Source organism: Amblyraja radiata, unplaced genomic scaffold, assembly GCF_010909765.2.
Source record: "Amblyraja radiata isolate CabotCenter1 unplaced genomic scaffold, sAmbRad1.1.pri S103, whole genome shotgun sequence".
Lineage (NCBI taxonomy): Eukaryota > Metazoa > Chordata > Chondrichthyes > Rajiformes > Rajidae > Amblyraja > Amblyraja radiata.
In genome coordinates, this window is record NW_022630094.1 from 1,554,281 (window position 1) to 1,568,953 (window position 14,673).

Consider the following 14,673-nt stretch of genomic DNA (forward strand, 5'->3'; position numbering starts at 1 on the left):
CTTTCTTCAGATTGAGGGGGGATCTTATAGAAACTTACAAAATTCTTAAAGGGTTGGACAGGCTAGATGCAGGGAGATTGTTCCCGGTGTTGGGGGAGGACCTATTTGCTCCTATATTCGACTCCTCTTGTTATGAAGGCCAATAGGCCAAAACTGTACACAATACTCCAGGTGTGGTCTCACCAGGGCCCTGTACAACTGCGGAAGGACCTCTTTGCTCCTATATTCGACTCCTCTTGTTATGAAGGCCAACAGGCCAAAACTGTACGCAATACTCCAGGTGTGGTCTCACCAAGACCCTGTACAACTGCAGTAGAACCTCCCTGCTCCTAGACTCAAATCCTCTATGGCACGAATGTCTTTCCTCAGATTAGGAGACCAAAACTGTACGCAATACTCCAGGTGTGGTCTCACCAAGACCCTGTACAACTGCAGTAGAACCTCTCTGCTCCTATACTCAAATCTGCGTTCGCTCCTCTCCGCCCCGCCCACAGGAAGGACATACATTTTCCGCCACGTCTGGTGTCTGTTTCAAGTGGGTGGGGTTGGATATATTGCTTGTATCTGAACCTCCCGTCTCAGTTCATTCACTTTCCCAGTCGATTCAGGCTGGTCGAGAATCCTTTGCTTCTCCTGAAGATGAGAGGGAGTTTCGTGGCCATTCTTCATACGTTTGTTTCAATCGTAGATGCGCTTGCCAGCAATCAAAGTGGTGAGTTGCTCCTTCCTCTTCTGCTCCCGTGTGTCTTTTAGACCTGCAGCTCCGTTGAGGTGAGCCCGGCCAACGTGTCAATCAGACCTCGTTCACCATTCGGTGGCCAGTGTTTGGGGCAACTGGTGATCATGTGTGCCCCACTGTCTGTGTTGGGTCACCCACACACTCAATAGACAATAGACAATAGGTGCAGGAGTAGAGGCCATTCGGCCCTTCGAGCCTGCACCGCCATTCAATGTGATCACGGCTGATCATCCCCAATCAGTACCCCGTTCCTGCCTTCTCCCCATAGCCCCTGACTCCGCTATCTTTAAGAGCCCTATCTAGCTCTCTCTTGAAAGCATCCAGAGAACCGGCCTCTGAGGCAGAGAATTCCACAGACTCACAACTCTCTGTGAGAAAAAGTGTTTCCTCGTCTCCGTTCTAAATGGCCGACCCCTTATTCTTAAACTGTGTGTGTGTGTGGCCCCTGGTTCTGGACTCCCCCAACATCGGGAACATGTTTCCTGCCTCTAGTGTGTCCAAGCCCTTAACAATGTGTGTGGCCCCTGGTTCTGGACTCCCCCAACATCGGGAACATGTTTCCTGCATCTAGTGTGTCCAAGCCCTTAACAATCTCATATATGTCTCAATAAGATCCCTCTCATCCTTCTAAACTCCACAGAGTGTACAAGCCCAGCCGCTCCACATTCTCTCAGCATATGACAGTCCCGCCATCCCGGGAATTAACCTGGTGAACCTACGCTGCACTCCCTCAATAGCAAGAATGTCATTCCTCAAATTAGGGGACCAAAACATGTTTCCTGCCTCTAGCGTGTCCAAGCCCTTAACAAGCTTATATGTTACATTGTGAGTTGTGAATTTGTGGAATTCCCTGCCACAGAGGGCAGTGGAGGCCAAGTCACTGGATGGATTTCAGATAGAGCACTAGGGGCTAGTGGAGTCAAGGGATATGGGGAGAAGGCAGGCAGGCAGGGGAGAAGGAACCCCCCCATCATCCTTCTAAACTCCAGTGAATACAAGCCTAGTCTTTTCAATCTTTCCTCATTCTTATTCTTAAACTCCTTATTCTTAAACTGTGTGTGTGGCCCCTGGTTCTGGACTCCCCCAACATCGGGAACATGTTTCGCGAGATGCTGCCTGAACCGCTGAGTTACTCCAGTATTTTGTGTCGATCGGTTTGTGAACTGCCACTGTAAGCACTTGTTAGCAGCCAGTAGTTAGTTATACCTTCGATTTTACCGGCATCTGCGGCTCTTTCTTACACATCTTACGAGCCCGTGAATATGCAGATGATACTAAGATAGGTGGGGTTGCGGGTAATGAAGTAGAGTTTCAAAGTCTACAGAGAGATTTAGGCCATTTTGGAACAGCGGGCTGAAAGATGGCAGATGGAGTTTAATGCTGATAAGTGTGAGGTGCTACATCTTTGCAGGACAAATCAAAATAGGACGTACATGGTAAATGGTAGGGAATTGAGGAATGCAGTTGAACAGAGGGATCTAGGAATAACTGTGCACAGTTCCCTGAAAGTGGAATCTCATGTAGATAGGGTGGTAAAGAAAGCTTTTGGTGTGATGGCCTTTATAAATCAGAGCATTGATTATAGAAGTTGGGATGTAATGTTAAAATTGTACAAGGCATTGGTGAGGCCAATTCTGGAGTATGGTGTACAATTTTGGTCGCCTAATTATAGGAAGGATGTCAACAAAATAGAGAGAGTACAGAGGAGATTTACTAGAATGTTGCCTGGGTTTCAGCAACTAAGTTACAGAGAAAGGTTGAACAAGTTAGGGCTTTATTCTTTGGAGCGCAGAAGGTTAAGGGGGGACTTGATAGAGGTTTTTAAAGTGATGAGAGGGATAGACAGAGTTGACGTGGAAAAGCTTTTCCCACTGAGAGTAGGGAAGATTCAAACAAGGGGACATGACTTGAGAATTAAGGGACTGAAGTTTAGGGGTAACATGAGGGGGAACTTCTTTACTCAGAGAGTGGTAGCGGTGTGGAATGAGCTTCCAGTGAAGGTGGTGGAGGCAGGTTCGTTTTTTATCATTTAAAAATAAATTGGATAGTTATATGGATGGGAAAGGAATGGAGGGTTATGGTCTGAGCGCAGGTATATGGGACTAGGGGAGATTATGTGTTCGGCACGGACTAGAAGGGTCGAGATGGCCTGTTTCCGTGCTGTAATTGTTATATGGTTATATGGTGAACTAAGTAAGATTGCGTTGTGTTTCGTCGCAGGCCTGCATGTTATGCACCAGTTCTGCGGCTGCAGCCAGCGGGGTGAGCAGACGGTCGTGTCTTGGGTGGACGGCTACGATGGGGAGACAGTCCTTTACTACCAGCTGGGCAACAAGTCGTTCGTTGCCACCCAGCCCCACGCCCAGTCGCTGGTGAACGGGCGCAACGCCATCCCCCAGTTCGTGGAGGCCGTCCCCCAACTGGTGTCCAATCTCTGTGACAAAATCAAACGCCTCGCTGCCCTCACCAACGTCACCCAGGAGAGGAGAGGTCAGTGTCCCATAGATGCTGCCTCACCCGCTGAGTTTCTCCAGCATTTTTGTCCACCTATCTCTCCCTCTTCACCCCATTCAAGTCAAGTCAGGGTGGGATGTCAGGACTTTCATATGAAGAAAGACTGGATAGACTCGGTTCTACTGCAGTTGTACAGGGTCATGGTGAGACCACACCTGGAGTATTGCGTACAGTTTTGGTCTCCTAATCTGAGGAAGGACATTCTTGCCATAGAGGGAGTACAGAGAAGGTTCACCAGACTGATTCCTGGGATGGCAGGACTTTCATATGAAGAAAGACTGGATAGACTCGGTTTGTAATCGCTAGAATTTAGAAGATTGAGGGGGGGATCTTATATGGATAAATGTGAGGTTATCCACTTTGGTGGCAAAAACAGAAAAGTAGACTATTATCTGAATGGTGGCCGATTAGGAAAAGGGGAGATGCAACGAGACCTGGGTGTCATGGTACACCAGTCATTGAAAGTAGGCATGCAGGTGCAGCAGGCAGTGAAGAAAGCAAATGGTATGTTAGCATTCATAGCAAAAGGATTTGAGTATAAGAGCAGGGAGGTTCTACTGCAGTTGTACAGGGTCTTGGTGAGACCACACTTGGAGTATTGCATACAGTTTTGGTCTCCTAATCTGAGGAAGGACATTCTTGCCATAGAGGGAGTACAGAGAAGGTTCACCAGACTGATTCCTGGGATGTCAGGACTTTCATATGAAGAAAGACTGGATAGACTCGGCTTGTACTCGCTAGAATTTAGAAGATTGATGGGGAATCTTATAGAAACTTACAAAATTCTTAAGGGGTTGGACAGGCTAGATGCAGGAAGATTGTTCCCGATGTTGGGGAAGTCCAGAACAAGGGGTCACAGTTTAAGGATAAGGGGGAAATCTTTTAGGACCGAGATGAGAAAAACATTTTTTTTCACGCACAGAGAGTGGTGAATCTGTGGAATTCTCTGCCACAGAAGGTAGTTGAGGCCACACAGTTCATTGGCTGTATTTAAGAGGGAGTTAGATGTGGCCCTTGTGGCTGAAGGGATCAGGGGGTATGGAGAGGAGGCAGGGATAGGATACTGAGTTGGATGATCAGCCATGATCATATTGAATGGTGGTGCAGGCTCGAAGGGCCGAATGGCCTCTACTCCTGCACCTATTTTCTATGTTTCTATGTGTCCTATAGATGCTGCCTCACCCGCTGAGTTTCTCCAGCATTTTTGTCCACCTATCTCTCCCTCCTCACCCCATTCAAGTCAAGTCAAGTTTATTTGTCACATATACATATGCGGAAGGAAAAGGGGAAAAAAACAGCAAATAAAAAAAAGTGGTACAATAAAAGTTAGTCCCTGGTGAGATAGGAGTTTGCAGTCCGAATGGCCTCTGGGAAGAAACTCCTTCTCAACCTATCCATTCTCACCGCATGACAACGGAGGCGTTTGCCTGACCGTAGCAGCTGGAACAGTCTGTTGCTGGGGGGGAAGAGGTCCCCCATGATCTTCCCATCTTCCCATCTCCCCCCATGTCTGCCTTCCGCAAAGACCGCTCCCTCCGCAACTCCCTCGTCAATTCTTCCCTTCCCTCCCGCACCACCCCCTCCCCGGGCACTTTCCGTTGCAACCGCAAGAAATGCAACACCTGTCCCTTCACCTCCTCCCCCCTCGACTCCATTCAAGGTCCCAAGCAGTCGTTCCAGGTGCGACAAAGGTTCACCTGTATCTCCTCCAACCTCATCTACTGCATCCGCTGCTCTAGATGTCAGCTGATTTACATCGGTGAGACCAAGCGTAGGTTGGGCGATCGTTTCGCCGAACACCTCCGCTCAGTCCGCAATAACCTACCTGACCTCCCGGTGGCTCAGCACTTCAACTCTCCCTCCCATTCCCAATCCGACCTCTCTGTCCTGGGTCTCCTCCATTGCCAGAGTGAGCAACAGCGGAAATTGGAGGAACAGCACCTCATATTCCGTCTGGGGACCTTGCGTCCTTATGGCATTAACATTGAATTCTCCCAATTTGGCTAGCCCTTGCTGTCTCCTCCCCTTCCTTAACCCTCTAGCTGTCTCCTCCCACCCTCCCATCCGCCCGCCCTCGGGCTCCTCCTCCTCCTCCCCTTTTCCTTCTTTTTTTCCCCACCCCCGATCAGTCTGAAGAAGGGTTTCGGCCCGAAACGTCGCCTATTTCCTTCGCTCCATAGATGCTGCTGCACCCGCTGAGTTTCCCCAGCAATTTTGTGTACCTCCCATGATCTTGTTGGCTCTGGAGTTGCACCTCCTGATGTATAGTTCCTGCAGGGAGGGCGAGTGAAGTTCCCATAGTGCGTTTGTTCGGCTGAACACACACTACTCTCTGCAGAGCCTTCTTGTCCTGGGCAGAGCTGTTCCCAAACCAGATAGTAATATTTCCGGACAAGATGCTTTCCACATCCGCTGCGTAGAAGCACTGGAGGATCCTCAGAGAGACTCTGAATTTCCTCAATTGCCTGAGGTGGTAAAGGCACTGCCTTGCCTTACTCACGTGTGTGATGTCCATGTCATATCCTCAGAGATGTGGATGTGACATTCTCCCCATAACCCCACGACACCCGTACTAATCAAGAATCTATCTAACTCTAGCCTTCAAAATATCCACTGACCTGGCCTCCACAGCCGTTGAGTATAGGAGCAGGGAGGTTCTACTGCAGTTGTACAGGGTCTTGGTGAGACCACACCTGGAGTATTGTGCACAGTTTTGGTCCCCTAATTTGAGGAAGGACATTCTTGCTATTGAGGTAGGTTTACAAGGTTAATTCCCAGGATGGCGGGACTGTCAAATGCTGAGAGAATGGAGCAGCTGGGCTTGTACACTCTGGAGTTTAGAAGGATGAGAGGGTATCTCATTGAAACATACAAGATTGTTAAGGGTTTGGACACGCTAGAGGCAGGAAACATGTTCCCGATGTTGGGGGAGTCCAGAACCAGGGGCCACACACACAGTTTAAGAATAAGGGGTCGGCCATTTAGAACGGAGACGAGGAAACACTTTTTCTCACAGAGAGTTGTGAGTCTGTGGAATTCTCTGCCTCAGAGGGCGGTGGAGGCAGGTTCTCTGGATGCTTTCAAGAGAGAGCTAGATAGGGCTCTTAAAGATAGCGGAGTCAGGGGATATGGGGAGAAGGCAGGAACGGGGTACTGATTGGGGATGATCAGCCATGATCACATTGAATGGCGGTGCTGGCTCGAAGGGCCAAATGGCCTCAACTCCTGCACCTATTGTCTATTGATATGGGGAGAAAGCAGGAACGGGGTACTGATTGGGGATGATCAGCCATGGATCAGTTTGAATGGCGGTGCTGGCTCGAAGGGCCGAATGGCCTCTACTCCTGCACCTATTGTCTATGTTTCTCTGTGTCTCTAATCCAACCTGTGTCTCGTTCCCCCGATGTTTGTGCAGCTCCAACCTACACCAGGGCTTACACCCGGAGGAGGCTGGCACAAGACTACCTGGTGTGCCGGGCGAGTGGGTTCTTCCCCCGAGACGTCAACGTGAGCTGGGTCAGAGACGGAGAGGTGGTGGAGAAGGGGCAGGAGACGGTACACATGGTCCCTCAAAGGGACGGGACTTTCCAAGTCGGGAGCGTGCTCCCGCTAAACGGCCATCGCGGGACGTACGTCTGTCAAGTGGAACACGAGGCCCTCAAGGGGAAGCTCTTCATACCTCTAGGTAAGAGATACATATTCGTGAAAAGATCACACTCAAGATTCAAGAGAGTTTATTGTCATGTGTCCCTGTATAGGACAATGAAATTCTTGCTTTGCTTCAGCACAACAGGACATAGTAGGCATTGACTACAAAACAGATCAGTGTGTCCATATACCATGATATAAATATATACACACACATGAATAAATAAACTGATAAAGTGCAAATAACAGATAATGGGTTATTAATAATCAGAGTTTTGTCCGAGCCAGGTTTAATAGCCTGATGGCTGTGGGGAAGTAGCTATTCCTGAACCTGGTCGTTGCAGTCTTCAGGCTCCTGTACCTTCTACCTGAAGGTAGCAGGGAGATGAGTGTGTGGCCAGGATGGTGTGGGTCTTTGATGATACTGCCAGCCTTTTTGAGGCAGCGACTGCGATAGATCCCCTCGATGGAAGGGAGGTCAGAGCCGATGATGGACTGGGCAGTGTTTACTACTTTTTGTAGTCTCTTCCTCTCCAGGGCGCTCAAGTTGCCGAACCAAGCCACGATGCAACCGGTCAGCATGCTCTCCACTGTGCACCTGTAGAAGTTCGAGAGAGTCCTCCTTGACAAACCGACTCTCCGTGATCTTCTCAGGAAGTAGAGGCGCTGATGTGCTTTCTTGATAATTGCATCAGTGTTCTGGTCCAGGAATTGAAGAAGGCCAATGTGCCAGGCGTCTCTGACCAACCTATCCAAATTGTGGGGCGTATTTCCCCTTGCTGTATTTCGAAACTCTAACTGAATAGTTATTTGCACTTCACAAAGTGTCTTCTCAACAGAACACAACCTGGCAGTGTCGAATGAAGCTTTGATCATCATCGGAAGTGTGATGGGAATACTGGGAATCTCCGCATCGGTGGTGGCCATGGTGATTCATTGCTGGCTCTTACATGGTAGGTTAAGTCTACTATCTAAGTGGCGTCAAGTTGGGAAAAGCGGAAGTACAACGGGGTCTGGGGGTCCTTATACATCAGTCACTGAAAGTAAGCATGCAGGTACAGCAGGCAGTGAAGAAAGCCAATGGCGTGTTGGCCTTTATAACAAGAGGAATCGAATATAGGAGCAAAGAGGTCCTTCTGCAGTTGTACAGGGCCCCTAGTGTCCTTCCTCAAATTAGCAGACCAAAACTGCACACTATACTCCAGGTGTGGTCTCACCAGGACCCTGTACAACTGCAGCAAAACTGCACACAATACTCCAGCTGTGGTCTCACCAGGGCCCTATACAACTGTAGCATGACCTCTTTGCTCCTATACTCAACTCCTCTTGTTATGAAGGCCAACAGGCCAAAACTGCACACAATACTCCAGGTGTGGTCTCACCAGGGCCCTGTACAACTGCAGAAGAACCTCTTTGCTCCTGTACTCAACTCCTCTTGTTATTAAGGCCAACAGGCCAAAACTGCACACAATACTCCAGGTGTGGTCTCACCAGGACCCTGTACAACTGCAGAAGGACCTCTTTGCTCCTGTACTCGACTCCTCTTGTTATGAAGGCCAACAGGCCAAAACTGCACAAAATACTCCATGTGTGGTCTCACCAGGGCCCTGTACAACTGCAGAAGAACCTCTTTGCTCCTATACTCAACTCCTCTTGTTATGAAGGCCAACAGGCCAAAACTGCACACAATACTCCAGGTGTGGCCTCACCAGGGCCCTGTACAACTGCAGAAGGACCTCTTTGCTCCTATACTCAACTCCTCTTGTTATAAAGGCCAACAGGCCATTGGCTTTCTTCACTGCCTGCTGTACCTGCATGCTTACTTGATACGGAGTGAATTTATGGAGGTGTATAAGATCATGAGAGGAATAGGTCGGGTAGACGCGCAGTTCTTTTGCCCAGAGTAGGGGAATTAAGAACTAGACGTCATACTGTAGGTTTAACGTGAGGGGGGGAAAGATTTAATAGGAACTTGAGGAGCTTGTTTCAATATTGATGCGAAAAATTCTTTGCACAGGTGGAACGAAGTCAGGTGTTACTCCAACAGGTGAGTCAAAAGTCTCAATAGCTTATATACAATGTAGATGTAAGCATAATATACCACCTCATCTTCCATCAGAGACATCGAAACATAGAAAATAGGTGCAGGAGGAGGCCATTCGGCCCTTCGAGTCAGCACCGCCATTCATTGTGATCATGGCTGATCGTCCCCAATCAATAACCCGTGCCTGCCTTCTCCCCATATCCCTCGCCTCCACTAGCCCCTAGAGCTCTATCTAACTCTCTCTTAAATCCATCCAGTGACTTGGCCTCCACTGCCCTCTTGTGGCAGGGAATTCCACAAATTAGGCAATAGACAATAGACAATAGGTGCAGGAGTAGAGGCCATTCGGCCCTTCCAGCCAGCACCGCCATTCAATGTGATCGTGGCTGATCATCCACAATCAGTACCCCGTTCCTGCCTTCTCCCCATATCCCCTGACTCCGCTATCTTTAAGAGCCCTATCCAGCTCTCTCTTGAAAGCATCCAGAGAATCGGCCTCCACCGCCCACAGAAGCAGAGAATTCCACAGACTCACAACTCTCTGTGAGAAAAAGTGTTTCCTCGTCTCCGTTCTAAATGGCTTACTCCTTATTCTTAAACTGGGGCCCCTGGTTCTCGACTCCCCCAACATCGGGAACATGTTTCCTGCCTCTAGCATGTCCAAGCCCTTAACTCTCTGGGTGAAAATGTTTTTTTCTCACCTCAGTCTTAAATGACCTCCCCTTTATTCTAAGACTGTGTGTGGCCCCTGGTTCTGGACTCGCCCAACATTGGGAACATTTTTCCTGCATCTAGCTTGTCCAGTCCTTTTATAATTTTATATGTTTCTATAAGAGCCCCCCCCCTCATCCTTCTAAACTCCAGTGAATACAAGCCTAGTCTTTTCAATCTTTCCTCAAACGACAGTCCCGCCATCCCAGGGATCAATCTCATGAACCTACGCTGCACTGCCTCAATCACAAGGATGTCCTTCCTCAAATTAGGAGACCAAAACTGTACACAATACTCCAGATGTGGTTTCACCAGGGCCCTATACAACTGCAGAAGAACCTCTTTACTCCTATACTGAAATCCTCTTGTTATGAAGGCCAACATTCCATTAGCTTTCTTCACTGCCTGCTGTACCTGCACGCCAACTTTCAGTGACCGGTGTACAAGGACACCCAGGTCTCGCTGTACCTCCCCCTTACCTAACCTAACCCCATTGAGATAATAATCTGCCCCCTTGTTTTTGCCGCCAAAGTGGATAACCTCACATTTATCTATATTATACTGCATCTGCCACGCATCTGCCCACTCACTCAACCTGTCCAGGTCACCCTACAACCTCCTAACATCCTCTTCAGATGACTTTGGTGGCAAGAACAGGAAAGTAGACCATTATCCGAATGGTGGCCAATTAGGAAAAGGGGAGATGCAACGAGACCTGGGTGTCATGGTACACCAGCCATTGAAAGTAGGCATGCAGGTGCAGCAGGCAGTGAAGAAAGCGAATGGTATGTTAGCATTCATAGCAAAAGGATTTGAGTATAGGAGCAGGGAGGTTCTACTGCAGTTGTACAGGGTCTTGGTGAGACCACACCTGGAGTATTGCGTACAGTTTTGGTCTCCTAATCTGAGGACAGACATTCTTGCCATAGAGGGACTACAGAGAAGGTTCATCAGACTGATGACTGGGATGGCAGGACTTTCATATGAAGAAAGACTGGATAGACTCGGCTTGTACTCGCTAGAATTTAGAGGAATTTAGAAGGGGGGATCTTATAGAAACTTACAAAATTCATAAGGGGTTGGACAGGCTAGATGCAGGAAGATTGTTCCCGATGTTGGGGAAGTCCAGAACAAGGGGCCACACACAGTTTAAGGATAAGGGGGAAGTCTTTTAGGACCGAGTTGAGATGAGAAAAACATTTTTCACACAGACAGTAGTGAATCTCTGGAACTCCCTGCCACAGAAGGTAGTTGAGGCCACACAGTTCATTGGCTATATTTAAGAGGGAGTTAGATGTGGCCCTTGTGGCTAAAGGGATCAGGGGGTATGGAGAGAAGGCAGGGATGGGATACTGAGTTGGATGATCAGCCATGATCGTATTGAATGGCGGTACAGGCTCGAAGGGCCGAATGGCCTCTACTCCTGCACCTATTGTCTATATTTCTGTGACAGTAATAAATCAAATGCAATACAATGTGACTTTGTTCTTTCCACAGTAGGCTTTAATAAGGAGACTGGGTTATGCCGAACCTACACATGCGGTGGGAGTGTGCACTCCAACACGTCCAACAGCTCAGATTCCAGCGGAGATTCAGGTAATACGAGACACAGGAATAGACTTAGAAACATAGAAACATAGAAAATAGGTGCAGGAGTAGAGGCCATTTGGCCCTTCGAGCCTGCACCGCCATTCAATATGATTATGGCTGATCATCCAACTCAGTATCCCATCCCTGCCTTCTCTCCATACCCCCTGATCCCTTTAGACACAAGGGCCACATCTAACGCCCTCTTAAATATAGCCAATGAACTGTGGCCTCAACTACCTTCTGTGGCAGAGAATTCCACAGATTCACCACTCTCTGTGTGTGAAAAAAAAAATGTTTTTCTCATTTCGATCCCCTTATCCTTAAACTGTGTGGCCCCTTGTTCTGGACTTCCCCAACATCGGGAACAATCTTCCTGCATCTAGCCTGTCCAACCCCTTATGAATTTTGTAAGTTTCTATAAGATCCTCCCTTCAATCTTCTAAATTCTAGCGAGTACAAGCCGAGTCTATCCAGTCTTTCTTCATATGAAAGTCCTGCCATCCCAGGAATCAGTCTGGTGAACCTTCTCTGTACTCCCTCTCTGGCAATAATGTCCTTCCTCAGATTAGGAGACCAAAACTGTACGCAATACTCCAGGTGTGGTCTCACCAAGACCCTGTACAACTGCAGTAGAACCTCCCTGCTCCTATACTCAAATCCTCTATGGCAAGAATGTCTTTCCTCAGATTAGGAGACCAAAACTGTACGCAATACTCCAGGTGTGGTCTCACCAAGACCCTGTACAACTGCAGTAGAACCACCCTGCTCCTATACTCAAATCCTCTATGGCAAGAATGTCTTTCCTCAGATTAGGAGACCAAAACTGTACGCAATACTCCAGGTGTGGTCTCACCAAGACCCTGTACAACTGCAGTAGAACCTCCCTGCTCCTATACTCAAATCCTCTGTGGCAAGAATGTCTTTCCTCAGATTAGGAGACCAAAACTGTACGCAATACTCCAGGTGTGGTCTCACCAAGACCCTGTACAACTGCAGTAGAACCTCCCTGCTCCTATACTCAAATCCTCTATGGCAAGAATGTCTTTCCTCAGATTAGGAGACCTAATCTGTATGCAATACTCCAGGTGTGGTCTCACCAAGACCCTGTACGACTGCAGTAGAACCTCCCTGCTCCTATACTCAAATCCTTTTGCTATGAATATCGGTTCGAATATAGATGCAAAAAGCTGGAGTAACTCAGCGGGACAGGCAGCATCTGTGGAGAAAAAGGAATAGGTGACGTTTCGGGTCGAAACCCTTCTTCAGACCCGAAACGTCGCCTATTTCCTTCGCTCCTTGGTACACGTGACAATAAACTGAACTTGCACTTCATGTTTTTTTTTGCAGCTGATGGATTGACGAAATCTTCGGCGTAAGGTACATTCGGTCAGTTTTATTCTTGCTATTGAGGGAGCCCAGCGTAGGTTCACCAGGTTAATTCCCGGGATGGCGGGATTGTCAAATGCTGAGAGAATGGAGCGGCTGGGCTTGTACACTCCTCCCCTCCCCTCTTCCCCGTCCCCTCTACTCTCCTCTCCTCCCCTCACCTCCCCTCTCATCCCTCCTCTCCATTCCCCTCCTCACCATCCTCTACTCTCCTCCCCTCTCCTCCCGTCCCCTCTACTCTCCTCTCCTCGTCCTCCCCCTCCTCTCCTCCCCTCCCCTCCCCTCTTCCAGATCCCGAACTACGGGTGCTGTCTGCGCGGAGTTTGAACGCTCTCCCCGTGACCTGCGTGGCTTTTCTCCGGTTTCATCCCACATTTCCAAGAGCGTGCGGGTTTGTAGGTCTGGAGTTTAGAAGGATGAGGGGATATCTCAAACAACTTCACTGGCTTCCCATCTCCCAACGGATCACCTACAAAATCCTGGTCCTCACCTACAAAGCCCTCCACCATCTGGCCCCCCCCCATATCTCACTGACCTCCTCTCCCCCTACCAACCCTCACGGTCCCTCAGATCCACATCAGCCGGTCTCCTCTCCATCCACAAGTCCAACCTCCGCAGTTTTGGGGACAGAGCCTTCTCCAGGGCAGCTCCCAGGCTCTGGAACTCCCTCCCCCAACTGATCCGCAATTCCGTGTCCCTCACCATCTTCCAGTCCCGCCTCAAGACCCATCTCTTCACCTCTGCCTATCCTTAGCCCCACGTCCCCCTTCCTTTTCATCTGTGCATTAATTGCCTCATATTGTGTTTTGTATTGAATTCTGTCTTTAATTTGTGTACTAGTCATGTCTCTACTATTTATTTCATTCCCCTTACATGTTTTTCCTCTACCTGCTAAATTTTTGTAAGGTGTCCTTGAGACTCTTGAAAGGCGCCCATAAATAAAATGTATTATTATTATCTTATCGAAACATATAAGATTATTAAGGGCTTGGACACGCTAGAGGCAGGAAACATGTTCCCGATGGTCTCCTAATTTGAGGAAGGACATCCTTGTGATTGAGGGAGCGCAGCGTAGGTTCACCAGATCAATCCCTGGGATGGCGGGACTGTCATATGAGGAAAGATTGAAAAGACTAGGCTTGTATTCGCTGGAGTTCAGAAGGATGAGGGGATATCTTATGTAAACATATAAAATTATAAAAGGACTGGACAAGCTAGATGCAGGATAAATGTTCCCAATGTTGGGCGAGTCCAGAACCAGGGGCCACACACAGTCTTAGAATAAAGGGGAGGTCATTTAAGACTGAGATGAGAAAAAACATTTTCACCCAGAGAGTTGTGTGATTTCGTGGAATTCCCTGCCACAGAGGGCAGTGGAGGCCAAGTCACTGGATGGATTTAAGAGAGAGTTAGATAGAGCTCTAGGGGCGAGTGGAGTCAAGGGATATGGGGAGAAGGCAGGCATGGGTTATTGATTGGGGACGATCAGCCATGATCACAATGAATGGCGAATGGTGCTGGCTCGAAGGGCTGAATGGCCTCCTTCTGCACCTATTTTCTATGTATTATCTAAATGGTGGCCGACTAGGAAAAGGGGAGATGCAGCGAGACCTGGGTGTCATGGTACACCAGTCATTGAAAGTGGGCATGCAGGTGCAGCAGGCAGTGAAGAAAGCGAATGGTATGTTAGCTTTCATAGCAAAAGGATTTGAGTATAGGAGCAGGGAGGTTCTACTGCAGTTGTACAGGGTCTTGGTGAGACCACACCTGGAGTATTGCGTACAGTTTTGGTCTCCAAATCTGAGGAAGGACATTATTGCCATAGAGGGAGTACAGAGAAGGTTCACCAGACTGATTCCTGGGATGTCAGGACTGTCTAATGAAGAAAGACTGGATAGACTTGGTTTATACTCTCTAGAATTTAGGAGATTGAGAGGGGATCTTATAGAAACTTACAAGATTCTTAAGGGGTTGGACAGGCTAGATGCAGGAAGATTGCTCCCGATGTTGGGGAAGTCCAGGACAAGGGGTCACAGCTTAA

At 48.5% G+C, this 14,673-nt stretch overlaps 1 protein-coding gene across 1 annotated transcript; it reads left to right on the plus strand.

Moving 5' to 3' along the window:
- Positions 1–560: 560 nt before the first annotated feature.
- LOC116969094 (RLA class I histocompatibility antigen, alpha chain 11/11-like) lies at positions 561–12,691 on the plus strand. The gene is made up of 7 exons (XM_033016047.1): positions 561–712; positions 2,960–3,229; positions 6,669–6,938; positions 7,741–7,854; positions 8,919–8,948; positions 11,154–11,252; positions 12,594–12,691. The coding sequence occupies exons 1-7, from the start codon at positions 640–642 to the stop codon at positions 12,620–12,622; spliced, it is 885 nt and encodes a 294-aa protein (XP_032871938.1). The 5' UTR covers positions 561–639; the 3' UTR covers positions 12,623–12,691.
- The last annotated feature ends 1,982 nt before the right edge of the window (positions 12,692–14,673 follow it).